The 12,708-nt window shown below is 43.8% G+C and overlaps 1 protein-coding gene across 2 annotated transcripts in view; it reads left to right on the top strand.

The window, feature by feature from the left end:
• Window positions 1-12,708, top strand: part of LOC119658890 (dihydropyrimidinase) — a 52,993-nt gene that overhangs the window by 8,751 nt on the left and 31,534 nt on the right. For both annotated transcript variants that reach the window (XM_038066689.1, XM_038066688.1), the window contains exon 2: window positions 9,065-9,233. In XM_038066689.1, coding sequence (XP_037922617.1) covers window positions 9,186-9,233 — 48 coding nt within the window. In that variant the 5' untranslated portion in view covers window positions 9,065-9,185. The remainder of the gene's footprint in view (window positions 1-9,064; window positions 9,234-12,708) is intronic.

Below are 12,708 nucleotides of genomic sequence, written 5' to 3'. Positions count from 1 at the left end.
GAATTGTCGATAGAAAATCGGAGCCCAGGGTGAATAGAAGTCTCTCTAGACTATCCAAATGTCTATGCCCGCCCCCAACGAAACTTCAGGCCCGAGGGTTATCACCCCTTTCTCTCCACGTCTTGTTGGACCTGGGGCTGAATTTTACTTCTGAACCACTGAGATCAGCACCTTGGACATAAGACGTCAAAAGCATTCTAAATAGAAAGGATATGCCATACAAGAAAAAGATACGTACTATTGACTTTCTTATTTATGCATGTGGCAATGAGCCATGTACTTAAAGAGAAAGTCCATTAATCGCGAACTTCTATTTAAACTGCACTCAAAGCACATCCCACTATCAATCGATATTTGTTTACAACTAGATAAGTGTCTCAATCTCTACAAACCAGCATTTACTGGAGCAAACTACTAACATAGAACAGATAATTGCATATATTTTAGATTGTACCGATTCTTCGTCGCTTCAGTTATTGCAGTCATTGTTGATACGGTTCTTCTGCATTATGGAATAGGAAGTAACAGAACCCCCTTCGCAATGATTATACTCATAAGTATGTGCCTATTTTTATGACTTGCATTGAACACATTGTCCAGATATGGCACAATAGCGGTTACTTGAATTCAGTTAGTGGAAGCTTTAATGATGGCTTCATTAACTATGGGTTAAAGGCAAATGAACTGCAATCGCGGCTAACTTACTTTCCTTATTTATGAGCGATATTGATTGCAGTTGAAAATATGGAATGGTTTTCCCATTTTTAATTGGCACGTTCTGTTTGGTCGGTAAATTCTTTAAGCACTACTAAGTGGAGACAAATGGGTAATGAACTCCGTTTGGTGGTAGCTCTTAGTTCGCCCATCGACTTTAGATAGTTTCAAACAATTTTCTTCAACCTGCACTGCACCTTTCAGCTTTGAAATTTGCTTCAGAATGATTCATAATGGTCTTATCTCCTCATATGCCAGAGGTGAAACCCTGCGTGCATGCAATAAGATAATGGAGTTCCTTGCAAAAAGCATACAAGGGTGTCACCCTAGACCTTATCTCCCCTTTCAATATTTGCAAGGAAGCGTGACTCATTCCTACCGATTTTGTCTTGCTGTGGTTGCTCATACAAGTGGCCGCAAAATTAAATTGAGCGTCAAATATTTTCAAATTCAAATTTCGGTAACGTAACCCACTTCCTTCTAATTAAAAATGCACCCCTCTGCGATGCATGCCTAGCGTCGTGAACATGAACATAGCGCATACGTAACCAAAGGGGCGGGAATTCAGACAGATTTATGGGTTATGGGAAGAACCAGAAACTAATAATAATAATCAGGTTCTTAACCTCCATAGCACGCATAGAAATAAAATATTGAATATTCAGGGCCATTTCTTTTTGTTACTTGTGCACGCTTAATGGTTTGAATCAAACGTTTTATGGTCGAGGCCCCTTTCGAGTGTAATAAACAGATAAAGACATTTGCATGGCTTTTGTTTAGTCTGCTTGGTCTAGTGATATTTATTTATTGTCTACAAATCCAAAAAGTTGGAAAAAACACATTCCGGTGATCTGAATGCAATGTGGAAGCATTCGATTGATTCCTACTGTTAAGCCATCTTTTATCCAAATAGTCACTCTATTGATTTCTTAATTTAGTTTACACAAAACAACAATCGAAGTGTCGTATTTCCGTTTGTTTGACTTTCCATTATGGTGGGAGGTCATAGGCTGAATTTATTTGAAGGAATTCAGTATACATGCCGGATAGGAAGATGTAATCCATTTAATCGATTTCAGCTATTGTTAAGATATAAAATGACCACACGTTTTCAATGTTGACGGTAAACAAGTGAATTCGAAAGACCCAAATCCTCCTTTAAGTTAATCCTTGGATTTGGACTTATTTTCTTAACAAACCTCCCCTGTCGGCCGATTTGGACTTCTTGAGAGTCTTCTTTTTGACATTGGTTGAAAAACCAGGAAGTGGTAGGGAAAGAACACAGACTTCAGAGCCTAGTAGGTGTTATTTTCAGAAACTATTCAATCAGAGAATCTTAAAAAATTGTTGATGCTTTTGAGAAGTTTGGTGCAAATCCCTCAGTTACCGATGTTACAGCAAATCAAAAACGAATTTTCAACGGGCCATGCTAATTTTATCCGGATAGTTGCGTGGTTGGAGCACAAGACTCGCACGGAAGCTCGCGGTTCGAATCTCACTGGTGGCAATGAGATTTGTATCGTTATTTGACGTCGGATACCAGTCGACTCAGCTGTGAATGAGTACCTGAGTCAAATCAGGGTAATAATCTCAGGCGAGCGCAATGCTGACCACATTTTTTTGGAGTTTTGTTTTAGTTGAATCCTTACGGACTTCCCATTTGTGGCCTTGTACCTTATCCATGACTCCAAAATTATGACATTCGACTGTGAACTCGTCTGAATACTCCTTGTGTTCACCGTTTCTCAGTCATCGTTTTACCTATCCGAATGGCTTTATGGAAGTAGTTCCCCAACTATACGTATTCCTGACGTCATGGAGTAGGTACTACGTAACGATGGCGATATCGATAGGGCAGTTGCTCGCACCTTTCCCTTCTTTCCTCCTAATGGGCATGTCCCAGAGAATTAGAAAATAGATTTTTAGGAAGTTTGGGAGAATGGTTACAATAGTCACAAGCTTGGAAGTATGGAGGCTCCAGCATACTGTGTTAATTTTCTCGGATTCCTTTGAGCTGGTTCACCATGATCCGTAGAGGCACCTGGCTTGGATAAAAATATCCCCATGAACATATGCTATAAACTCTTTCGTTTTTCTTCAGCCTTTGTCCCGTTCACAAGCGGGGTCGGCTTGTAGTGATCGGTTTCGCCATTTGGTTCTATAAAACGCCTATATTTTTTGGGGGGGGGGGGGGATCGTCAGAGAGCTACTCTAGAACCATTTGTCACATTACCTCGGGTTAGTTCCCCGCCTTGCGGAGTCTTCAAATCAGGGAACTCCTTTCACCAACGGGAGGAAGGGAACTGTCAGTTCAAGGAACCACCTGCCGGCTCAATCTCCATCTTCTTTGCAACGAGAAGGACACGAAAGTAATGGGCAACAAGGCTCCATCTGTCAGCATCTCCTCGACAATGTTGTCTGGAGAGAGATCCCCTGTGTTTAAATAGAGCTGCTGACGAATCCCATCCCACCTTCCACAAGAAAAAAAAAGTGTGATGGGCGTCGTCCACAACTCCATGGCAAAGCACACAATCCAAGGATCGCGCCTATCCAATCTTGTGCAGGTAAGACTGAAAACCTGCATGCCCACTTAAAGATTGGGTAAGGAAATAGTCAGTCTCACCATGCTTGCGATTCAGCCATGCACCGCCAGACGCCACCCGCAAAGCTCTTTGTCTCTATACTTGTGCGAGACGCTTACGATATACCTCCTTGCCAAGAGCTTCAGCCCATACCTCTGCACCGTAGAGCAGAGTAGACAGACTGCGTTGAACTCATCATCGCGTGCTAGACATAGGACCCCCAATATTTGCCATTAGCCTACTGAACGTCGAAACTCCAGCTGCAGTTTGTTCGCTGCTGCTTTGTTTTGCTCAAAAAAGCTCATCTTTGAGTCAAACGTCAGCCCGAGGTAATTTAGCGTTGGTTTTGATTATTTTCTCGACTCGCGGACGATATGGCACGCGGGGTCGGAATTCTCTTTTTAGTCAGGATGACTACTTTGGTTTTTTCCAGTGCAGTGTTGAAACCATGAGTTATCTATCCGCTTACCCGTCGCACCAATATGCCAAGCCTGGTTTGCGTAACAAGCGCCACGACATCATCTGCATAACCGACTAGGCGAATGTCTTTCCTTCTTACGGAATTAATAGCGTTTCAAGCGTGACGAGGAGCACCACCCATCGAGCTCGACGGCTATGTGTCTCCGCACGTCGATTTACATGACAGCATCAGCTGTGGATCTCCCTGCTCTAAAATCGAACTGCCGGGGAGATAAATCTCCGGCAGCGCGTATCGCTTCAGCGAGTCTACTTCTGATGAGCTTTTCGAGCACTTTTCCAGCAATGTTTAACTTACATAGTGGGCGGTATGAACTCGAGGTTACCTTTCCTTTTGTTGATCAGCGCAAGCCTCGCCACTTTCCAACGAGCAGGGAAAGTGCCCTCTTTCAGACAAGCGTTGCATGCGCCGAGCAGTAGGTCTGGCCGGTATTAGAATACCAGTTTGTATACCTCTGGTGGAATACCATCAGGTCCTGGCGCCTTCTTGCTTCTTATAGAGAGAACTGCCTGTTCCAACTCTTTTATAGAGAAAAGTGGACAGTCCTCCGCGCCGACGTCATCATCCCATACGGGGTGCGCAGGAAATAGTGCCCTTACAATGCGGTCCATCTGTTCCGCTTTAAGTGAAGCTATTCCGTTTTGCTTCCCTGATCGCATTGCTATACGCAATCAGTGCATTTTTATACCTCGGCCAGTTCCCGGTTTGTTTTGCCCGGTTGAAGACTTTTCCTACGTTTGTTCTCATTCTGGCTAGGTTCCGGTTCCTCCAGGGTGCATCTTTAGATGGCTTAACTGTTTTAGCCGAACAGCTGGCCTCATATGCGTCAATGACGACTATGTTGAGGTTTTCCACCACTATTTCTAGTTCCAGTTCACTCCTGATGTCACCGCCCCCTTGACAGTATGTAATGTTGTTGCTCAAGTGCGTTGCGTAGGATTCCCAATTCGTTCTCCTGGGATTCCTTATTATTCTTTCTATTTCGGAGTTACCCTCAATGTCGAATCTGATTATCCTGTGATCAAACATAGAGAGTTCATCCGACACCCTCCAATTCGTGACCATTCCGTTCATTAGAGTATTTCCTAGAGTTATGTTTAGTGCTGGTCACAAATGTTGGAGTGTTTCTAAGTTATATATTTCTAACTTATTGCTAAAAATAAATTCAAGAAGGTACTCACCTCTACGATTGGTTTCGCTACTTCCCCAGACTTCGTGGTGAGCGTTGGCATCGCAGCCGAGGAGAAGTGGAAACGCCGTCTTTTCATAATACTTCGTCAGTTTTGCGACTTGTTCCGGTGGAGCCCGGATTTCGTCTCCTGGGAAGTATTCCGATGCCAAGACTGCCTCTCGAGTGCTCCTTCTGGTTTAAAATGAGACTTGGATAGGCCGGTGAAGAACTCTGAAGACATGTGTATTTCAAATTACGTTTAAGAATTATGTAAGCTCTTGGTTTTTCACAAGAGGAGTCCCAAATTACCTGCGTGCTTCCTCCTTGCACAGACCGCGAAACTGCCCCCGGTACGCCCAGGGCTCCTGAGGCAGCACTATTCCAATGTTCTCCTTGGAACTTGCCCTTGCAATTACTGCAGATGCAACTTTCGCATGGTGGAGGTTTATCTGGACTATCTTAGAGCTGGCCATTGGCCATTGTTATTGTTTGGAGTTCTTCTCCACTGTCGGAGTACCGCCCTCCTCCTCCGACTTGCCGCTTTCTTGCGCATCGCTGTCCACCCTGAGCCCTAGGAGTCCTAGGTCTCTCCACTGGATAGCAGGTCTATTTCCCTGGTTGATCCAGTCCTTTCCGCCTCTATGGCTTTCAAGACTTTTTCGGGGATCTCGGTATGTTTTTCATCCGGTGTTTCCTCCGAGGTATCTTTCCTCGGCTTTTCCCTGTGCACATGCACGGGTATGTTGCTAAATCGGTAGTTGATATAGCAACGTTTTTTTAACAGTAGGGTCACCTCGTACAGGGTGTGGCTATCACCACTCACTACCGGTCTTGGCAGATGAGAGGCTTGGTCTCTGAAAAGCCACGCACCGCCGCAGAGGAGAGACAGCTCATCCTCAGAGAGAGATAGGTTGGCCTCAGGAAGCTATGTTCAGCGTCAGTCTATCCTGCAGTGCACTGCTTGACCCCCTCCCAAAAAATTGCTCCTTTTTAACTAAAAAAATAAGTTGTAACTGAAAAAATAGAAATCTTTCGTTCAGAATGAAGTATTTAGTATGTAAAATAAATGTGCAAAGTTTAAGCGCAATCGGTTCAAAGCTTTTCAAGAAATTTTGTCTACGGATTTAAAAGAAAAGTTTGATCTATGAATAAAATGGATTTTTTCCCCTTAAGAAAGATTGAATTCTTTGACCAAAATTTTCTCGGACTCGCTGATAGTAACAATAGTCCATCCAGGACCGCTTTCTGGTAGTTTTATTGGGCGACTTGTACCTCTTCAGGTAGGCCTTTATGGCTGCCAGTGTCTGTACCTGTAGTGGATGTTGATGTTCAGTCCATTACGATGGCAACCGCCAAAATTCTCCGAGCTGTACTAGCCCTGATAGGCTTTCTAGGTGGTACACACCTATAGGTTTGTGTTAATAATAAAGTCAAAGAGAGATTCACCTCTTTCGTTGATTTCCGAACTGTTGCAAAGCGTATGCCTTGCATTAGCATCACAGACTATTAACAGGTTGGTCTTCTTCGCTGCGAAGGTGGACGTTATATGTTGAAGTTTGTCTGGTCGAGCTGATTAGTCGTGAGTCATGTAAGCCGCGAAAATATACATATTCACCGCTCTCGCTTGTTTCAGTTTGACCACAGTTACGTCGCTGGAACTCAGCTCCCGACATACAAAGGCGTTCAGAGTCTTATTGGCGAGGATAAATGCTCTAGATCTGGGCTGTGAAATAAATTTAACTAACTTTTAAGTTATAACCCTTTTTTGGTTTAACTTCCTCCTGCCCGTGGCTTCTAGATTAATGCGATGCCTTACTCTTGGAGGAAGACCAGTAGACGCGGCAGCTGAGGCGCACTTAGAGTGCTGTAGATTTATTTGTACTACCCTCAACATGATCTGCTTACATAGGAGGATTATCAGTTCCCGTCGGACCATCAATCTTCATATCCCTCAACAGCTTCACTGGATCTATTTCGTCGTCCAGTTTTGTGCAGCGAAATATTTTTAGCTTTGCACTCTTGACTGGGAAACTTACTTTATAATGAGCCTTTTCCAGTATCTCGACATACTTTCTACTTATGCGGATTAGAAAAGGTTGGCTGTTTCCTCTTTGATCACCATCCATTCGTCCATAACGATTCTGGTTTTTGAAGAGCTTGTCCTTATCCAGATAAAAGCCACCCGCCTGCTAATCTCATCATATAGGACAATCTTAAGCTTTACGCCGTCCCATACGTCATTGGTCTTAATGACGCACGAACCGAGAAATTCACAGGAGAACTGGCCCTCGCATGCTATGGCATGGAATTAACGGACCACCTGGGAAGAATCAAATCAGGGGATGCATCTCCGCTGTTCCCCCTTGCCATCCAGGAGATGTTCGACCACTATCTCCAACAGCCTCAATGCTAGTTCCTGACCACGTCGCTGAAAGTTTTCAGATCTTTGTCGGTTAGATAAACCTACTCCCAACCTGGCCCTGTCCACTCTTAGCCCTTTCGAAGACAGTTTTCAGCAATCTTATCTCCTAGCCATCTGTCCATTGTGCGCAATGCTGGATGCATCCGCTTACCACAGTGATAAGCACGTTCCTCAGTATTGCCTATGGGGAAACAATAAGACGTGCCTTAACAAACTATGAGTTGTCATACTTCTATAAATCTGGGCATCCCCCGCGGACTATGCCACACGCAAGCTGAACTTCACGATAAACTTTGCTGTGGACCTTCCAACCAAAGCAAAGTGGAAGACCGGCGGCGTGTTACAAGACTATGATACAGTATTCTTTACGGACGGATCAAAAATGGCCTGTGGAGTCGGCGCGGGGGTTTTCTCGAATACACACGGTGTATCCAAGTCGTAGAGTCTCCCAGGGTTTGCCAGTGTATTCCAGGCCGAAGTACTGGCAATATTGGAAGTCTGTCGATGGCTGGAGCCCAAGCGTAACATAGCCATTCTGACCGGGTCACTCTCACTGGGGTCGCGGGCATAGGAACATAGAGGGAAATGAGCGGGCTGACGGGTTGGCCAGGCAAGACTCTGCTCTTGGCAGTTTTTCGGCGAATACATTCGGTGTTTCGCTGGCTGCTGTCGAGGGCCGAGTCTACTCGCACTGCCTAGCAGCCGCGGGCCTAAGATGGCGAAGGCTTACAAGCTGTGCCAAGTCAAGGAGAATTTGGCCCGCTTATAACAGCCCGAGAGCTCCTGTGCCAGACGCGTGCAAATGCATTCAAGATTACGGCGGTCTGCACGGGACACTGGCCCATAGGGGACAATGTCGCTAGGCTCGGCATACCCTACAATTCGCATTGCCGAAGCTGCGGAGAAGGAAGGGAAACCCTAATGCACTTTCTCTACGATTGCCCAGCTCTGGCTATAGTCAGGCTGCGGACACTAGGTAAACCATTCTTTGGGGACCTCAGAGAGATTTCTAGCTGCCGGGTGGGAGAGCTGCTTTCTTTCGTGAATGCTACGGGTTGGCTCTGAAGATCCGAGCCGGCTGGACTCTGCCTTCCTGCTCCCATAACAACAGTCACGGTTTTAAGAGTTTGTGGCATCAAAACGACGCACCAAAGCGCTAATTGGGCTCCTCGGAGCAATCACTGAACCCACCTACCCCCATACTTCTATACATCTTCCTTCTCATCCTGTAATCTGTGCAGAGCGCATCACATCAGTCTGTAGTACAAATCCAATTCAGGAATTGAAACATTTAATAAAGACCTGTCCCTATGGAGAATCCACTTCCTCCTCCTCTTATTATCGCCAATTTTCTGGCTCTAGAAGTAAATATATATGACCTCATCTTAAAATAGGCAAGATCTGGAAGTTGTCAGAACTCCATCCCTAAGACTATACTATCAACTTATTGGTGAGCTAGCATTGAATGTTCAGCCCCAATATCGATATGCAATCGAATTATGGCGGAGGAACGTGAACGGAAATTTGATTGAAAACACTTCCTGAGTAGTGGATTCAAGGAAGAGGACGGTTGACATAATATTCCTTGCTGTTCAACTCGACATTAAAGACCACCAAAAGGGATACTTTTCAGTTGTCGTTTTGTCTATGAAACTTGAAGTGAGAAGTTATAATAAATAATAATCGTTTGATTACAGTGTGAATAGGCAACGTCCGCAAAAGAGTGAAACAAATTATTGTGTTTAACTATAATTATAGAGAAAAATTAACTTAATTGTAAGTGAAGTGAATCAGATTAAGTATTCGAAAGGATAAACCATGGCAGCAGCACCCCAACCACTTAAGAAAGTTCCTATTCATTTACAGGTAAGTGAAACTATCTTTTCACTCGAACAGGTGTATGATAATTGTTAGGAGACATATTTAGAACTACATTCGAGCCGGCCCCACCAACGATACGTAGAATGTATCTGACTTTCAATTTCAGCGTGGAGCGGCGGTGTTAGCTTAAAATATGCATAGGTTGGGAGCTATAAAATGTGTACATTCGTATACAAAGTTCGCAGTAGCTCCTTAATTGATTTATTTCGTCACATTCATCATCGCAGCCGTGCTAAAAACGGTCTTCCGGCTGTCGACGTCTGCATGTGAGGAAGTCAACTACGTACATTCTATCTATCTAACATAGATACATAGATAGAAAATTATGCATAGAATGTGGTGATAGAATTCTCTCATCTTTCGCTTCGATTCTGCTTTTGAGTCCGGATATTTACTTCTCAATTGTGTTACTTATATGTAGTTGGAGCTCATTGGATATAACAATTTGCTCGCGATGGACGCTCAGAATAATAAATTAATTTTCTGTACACTTGCACTGTGATAGTTTGTGAATAAGCCCACATGTTTATTCGATTTGCAATTTAATTTCGTTAATTAGAATTACTCAATGACATCATTCAATTTGCTTACATTATTTATGAAATAACAATTTGATCTGACTCAGTGAAATTGGATGATGATGGAGCTCTCCATATGGCCTCAACTGAATTTGGAATTTCTGTTTTAGCTTCCCAATTAATTGCAGTATGTTATCTCTTCAAATTGAAACCACCCCGCAGAATGTTTTTCGCAGATTTCAGAGTATAACATTTTCAAGAAATTTCCACTCAAATCAATCCAAATTTAAATTGGGGACTGAGGTAATAACGAACAAAAATGATAATGGTTTGACGCCTATAGCCAAAATAAATGTGTGACTAGAATTGTAAATTACTCTCTTCTAGTCGTCTTCTTGTAAGCAACCTGTCCTCGCCATTCTAGCTATTCACCATAATATTTCACCGTCATCACTTTAATATTCATCCACTCCAATTTATTCGAAGTAATTGGCCATTAATGTTCGTGTAATAAAACACCGCCATGGCCAGATGGGATTTGCATTAGTTTCCAGTAATTGAAGGTAAGAAGAGTATCGTGATTAGTATCGCAATGACGACATAGAGTTAAAAAATTAAAAAAAGTTAAATTAGGCCCTAGAGCTGCGCATTGGATGTCCTGGAGTTTGAGACTCTTAGAGAATAGAAATGTCAAACATCCTTAACAGTGTAAACAGGGGGAGTGGCAATACAAATTGTAGGCTTGGAGTGATGAGGATTAAATTGCACCATCTGCTTCATTGGGTGTCTGTTGTCTCCACTTTACATTTCCGCTCTTTGTTTTATTCGAAGCATTTCACTGCTCACTTCCTCATCCGAACCATCCGATGAACATGGTTGTCTAGTGAAAGCAGGAGGAGTGGAGTCAGAATCCTACATGTATGGGTTCCATGAAATTGAAATTTGTTTTATGTTTATTTCCCTTCATAAACTATCAGCCAGAATGCTACACTTTTGAAGGATGCTTGTTTTTTTACATATCAATAGACCAAAAGGTGCTCGACCCGACAAGGCAAAGTTGGTGATGGCAATTATCTTTTTTTATTTCCGAACTAAGTTAATTCACACTTCTCAGCTGGTAGCCCTGGAGAACCATCAGTCAGCCTTGTGAGGAAATAACGTGAGCGGCAATGACGACGACGCATAGACAACCAGACAAACAAGACCCATAATTCAACGACAATAACACCAACAACTACAACGACACAACCGGCATTATTCAAAAATTCTGGAAGGAGGGAAAGACTGGTAATACCCCATCAAGTTGGAGGTCGGAAAAAGACCACGTGAAAAGATAACAGGGTTGATGACCGCGAAAACTTGGCGGAAATACAAGTAATTTCACCGGAGAAGATCATCTGATAGAAAAGGCAAGGGTAGAGAAAGAAAGGCTACTCAAGAAGTGTGGGGTGGTCATATAGAAAGTGAAGGCTGCTATCATTGTCCATTGCAACATCCATCTATGGATGTCAAAAATGGCATAATGGAGATGGAGCTCTTGAAACTTATCACAATCCAGTGAAGCTGAGAGAGAGCTGAGGGAAAAAGCCAATAGACATCGAAGCTCTTAACTGCGCAAAAATCGTTGCCATCAGCCCGCCAAAGGGAAAACAGACAATTGATAAAATAACACGAGCGGAAAGCAGAATAAATCTGCCGCCTGAGATGCAGCAAGAAAAGTTCCGCGGGGTGGTAACCAAACGAACCAAGCTGCCTCGAATAAATGTGAAAATACAGCAACAACCTAAGCTGAATAGCGACGGCGGTAACTTCACTGTAGTTAAGCCGATCAATTATGAGGACAATTTCATCATCATCAACGGCGCAAAAATCGGTATCCGGTCTAGGCTTGCCTTAATAAGGAACTTGAGAACTCCCGGTTTTTGCGCCGAGGTCCACCAATTCGATATCCCTACAAGCTGTCTGGCGTCCTGACCTACGCCATCACTCCATCTTAGGCAGGGTCTGCCTCGTCTTCTTTTTCTACCATAGATATTGCCCTTATAGACTTTCCGGGCTGGATCATCCTCATCCATACGGATTAAGTGACCTGCCCACCGTAACCTATTGAGCCGGATTTTATCCACAACCGGACGGTCATGGTATCGCTCATACATTTTGTCGTTATGTAGGCTACGGAATCGGTCCTTCTCATATAGGGGGTCAAAAATTCTTCGGAGGATTCTTCTCTCGAACGCGGCCAAGAGTTTGCAATTCTTCTTGCTAAGAACCCAAGTCTCCGAGGAGTACATGAGGACTGCCAAGATCATTGTCTTGTACAGTAAGAGCTTTGACCCTATGGTGAGACGCTTCGAGCGAAACAGTTTTTGTAAGCTGAAATAGGCTCTGTTGGCTGACAACAACCGTGCGCGGATTTCATCATCGTAGCTGTTATCGGTTGTGATTTTCGACCCTAGATAGGAGAAATTGTCAACGGTGTTAAAGTTGTATTCTCCTATCCTTATTCTTCTTCGTGTTTGACCAGTGCGGTTTGATGTTGTTGGTTGATTCGTCTTCGGTGCTGACATATATTTTGTCTTGCCTTCATTGATGTGCAGCCCAAGATCTCGCGCCGTCTGCTCGATCTGGATGAAGGCAGTTTGTACGTCTCCGGTGGTTCTCCCCATGATGTCGATATCGTCAGCATAGGCCAATAGTTGGGTGGACTTGAAGAGGATCATACCTCTTGCATTTACCTCAGCATCACGGATCACTTTATCGAGGGCCAGGTTAAAGAGGACGCATGATAGGGCATCCCCTTGTCGTAGAGCTTTGTTGATGTTGAATGGTCTTGAGAGTGATCCTGCTGCTTTTATCTGGCCTCGCACATTGGTCAGGGTCAGCTTAGTCAGTCTTATTAATTTCGTCGGGATACCGAATTCTCTCATGGCCGTGTACAGTTT

Source organism: Hermetia illucens, chromosome 6, assembly GCF_905115235.1.
Source record: "Hermetia illucens chromosome 6, iHerIll2.2.curated.20191125, whole genome shotgun sequence".
Taxonomy (NCBI): Eukaryota; Metazoa; Arthropoda; class Insecta; order Diptera; family Stratiomyidae; genus Hermetia; species Hermetia illucens.
The sequence above is the reverse complement of the archived record's forward strand: the minus strand, read 5'-3'. Positions and strand labels throughout refer to the sequence as shown.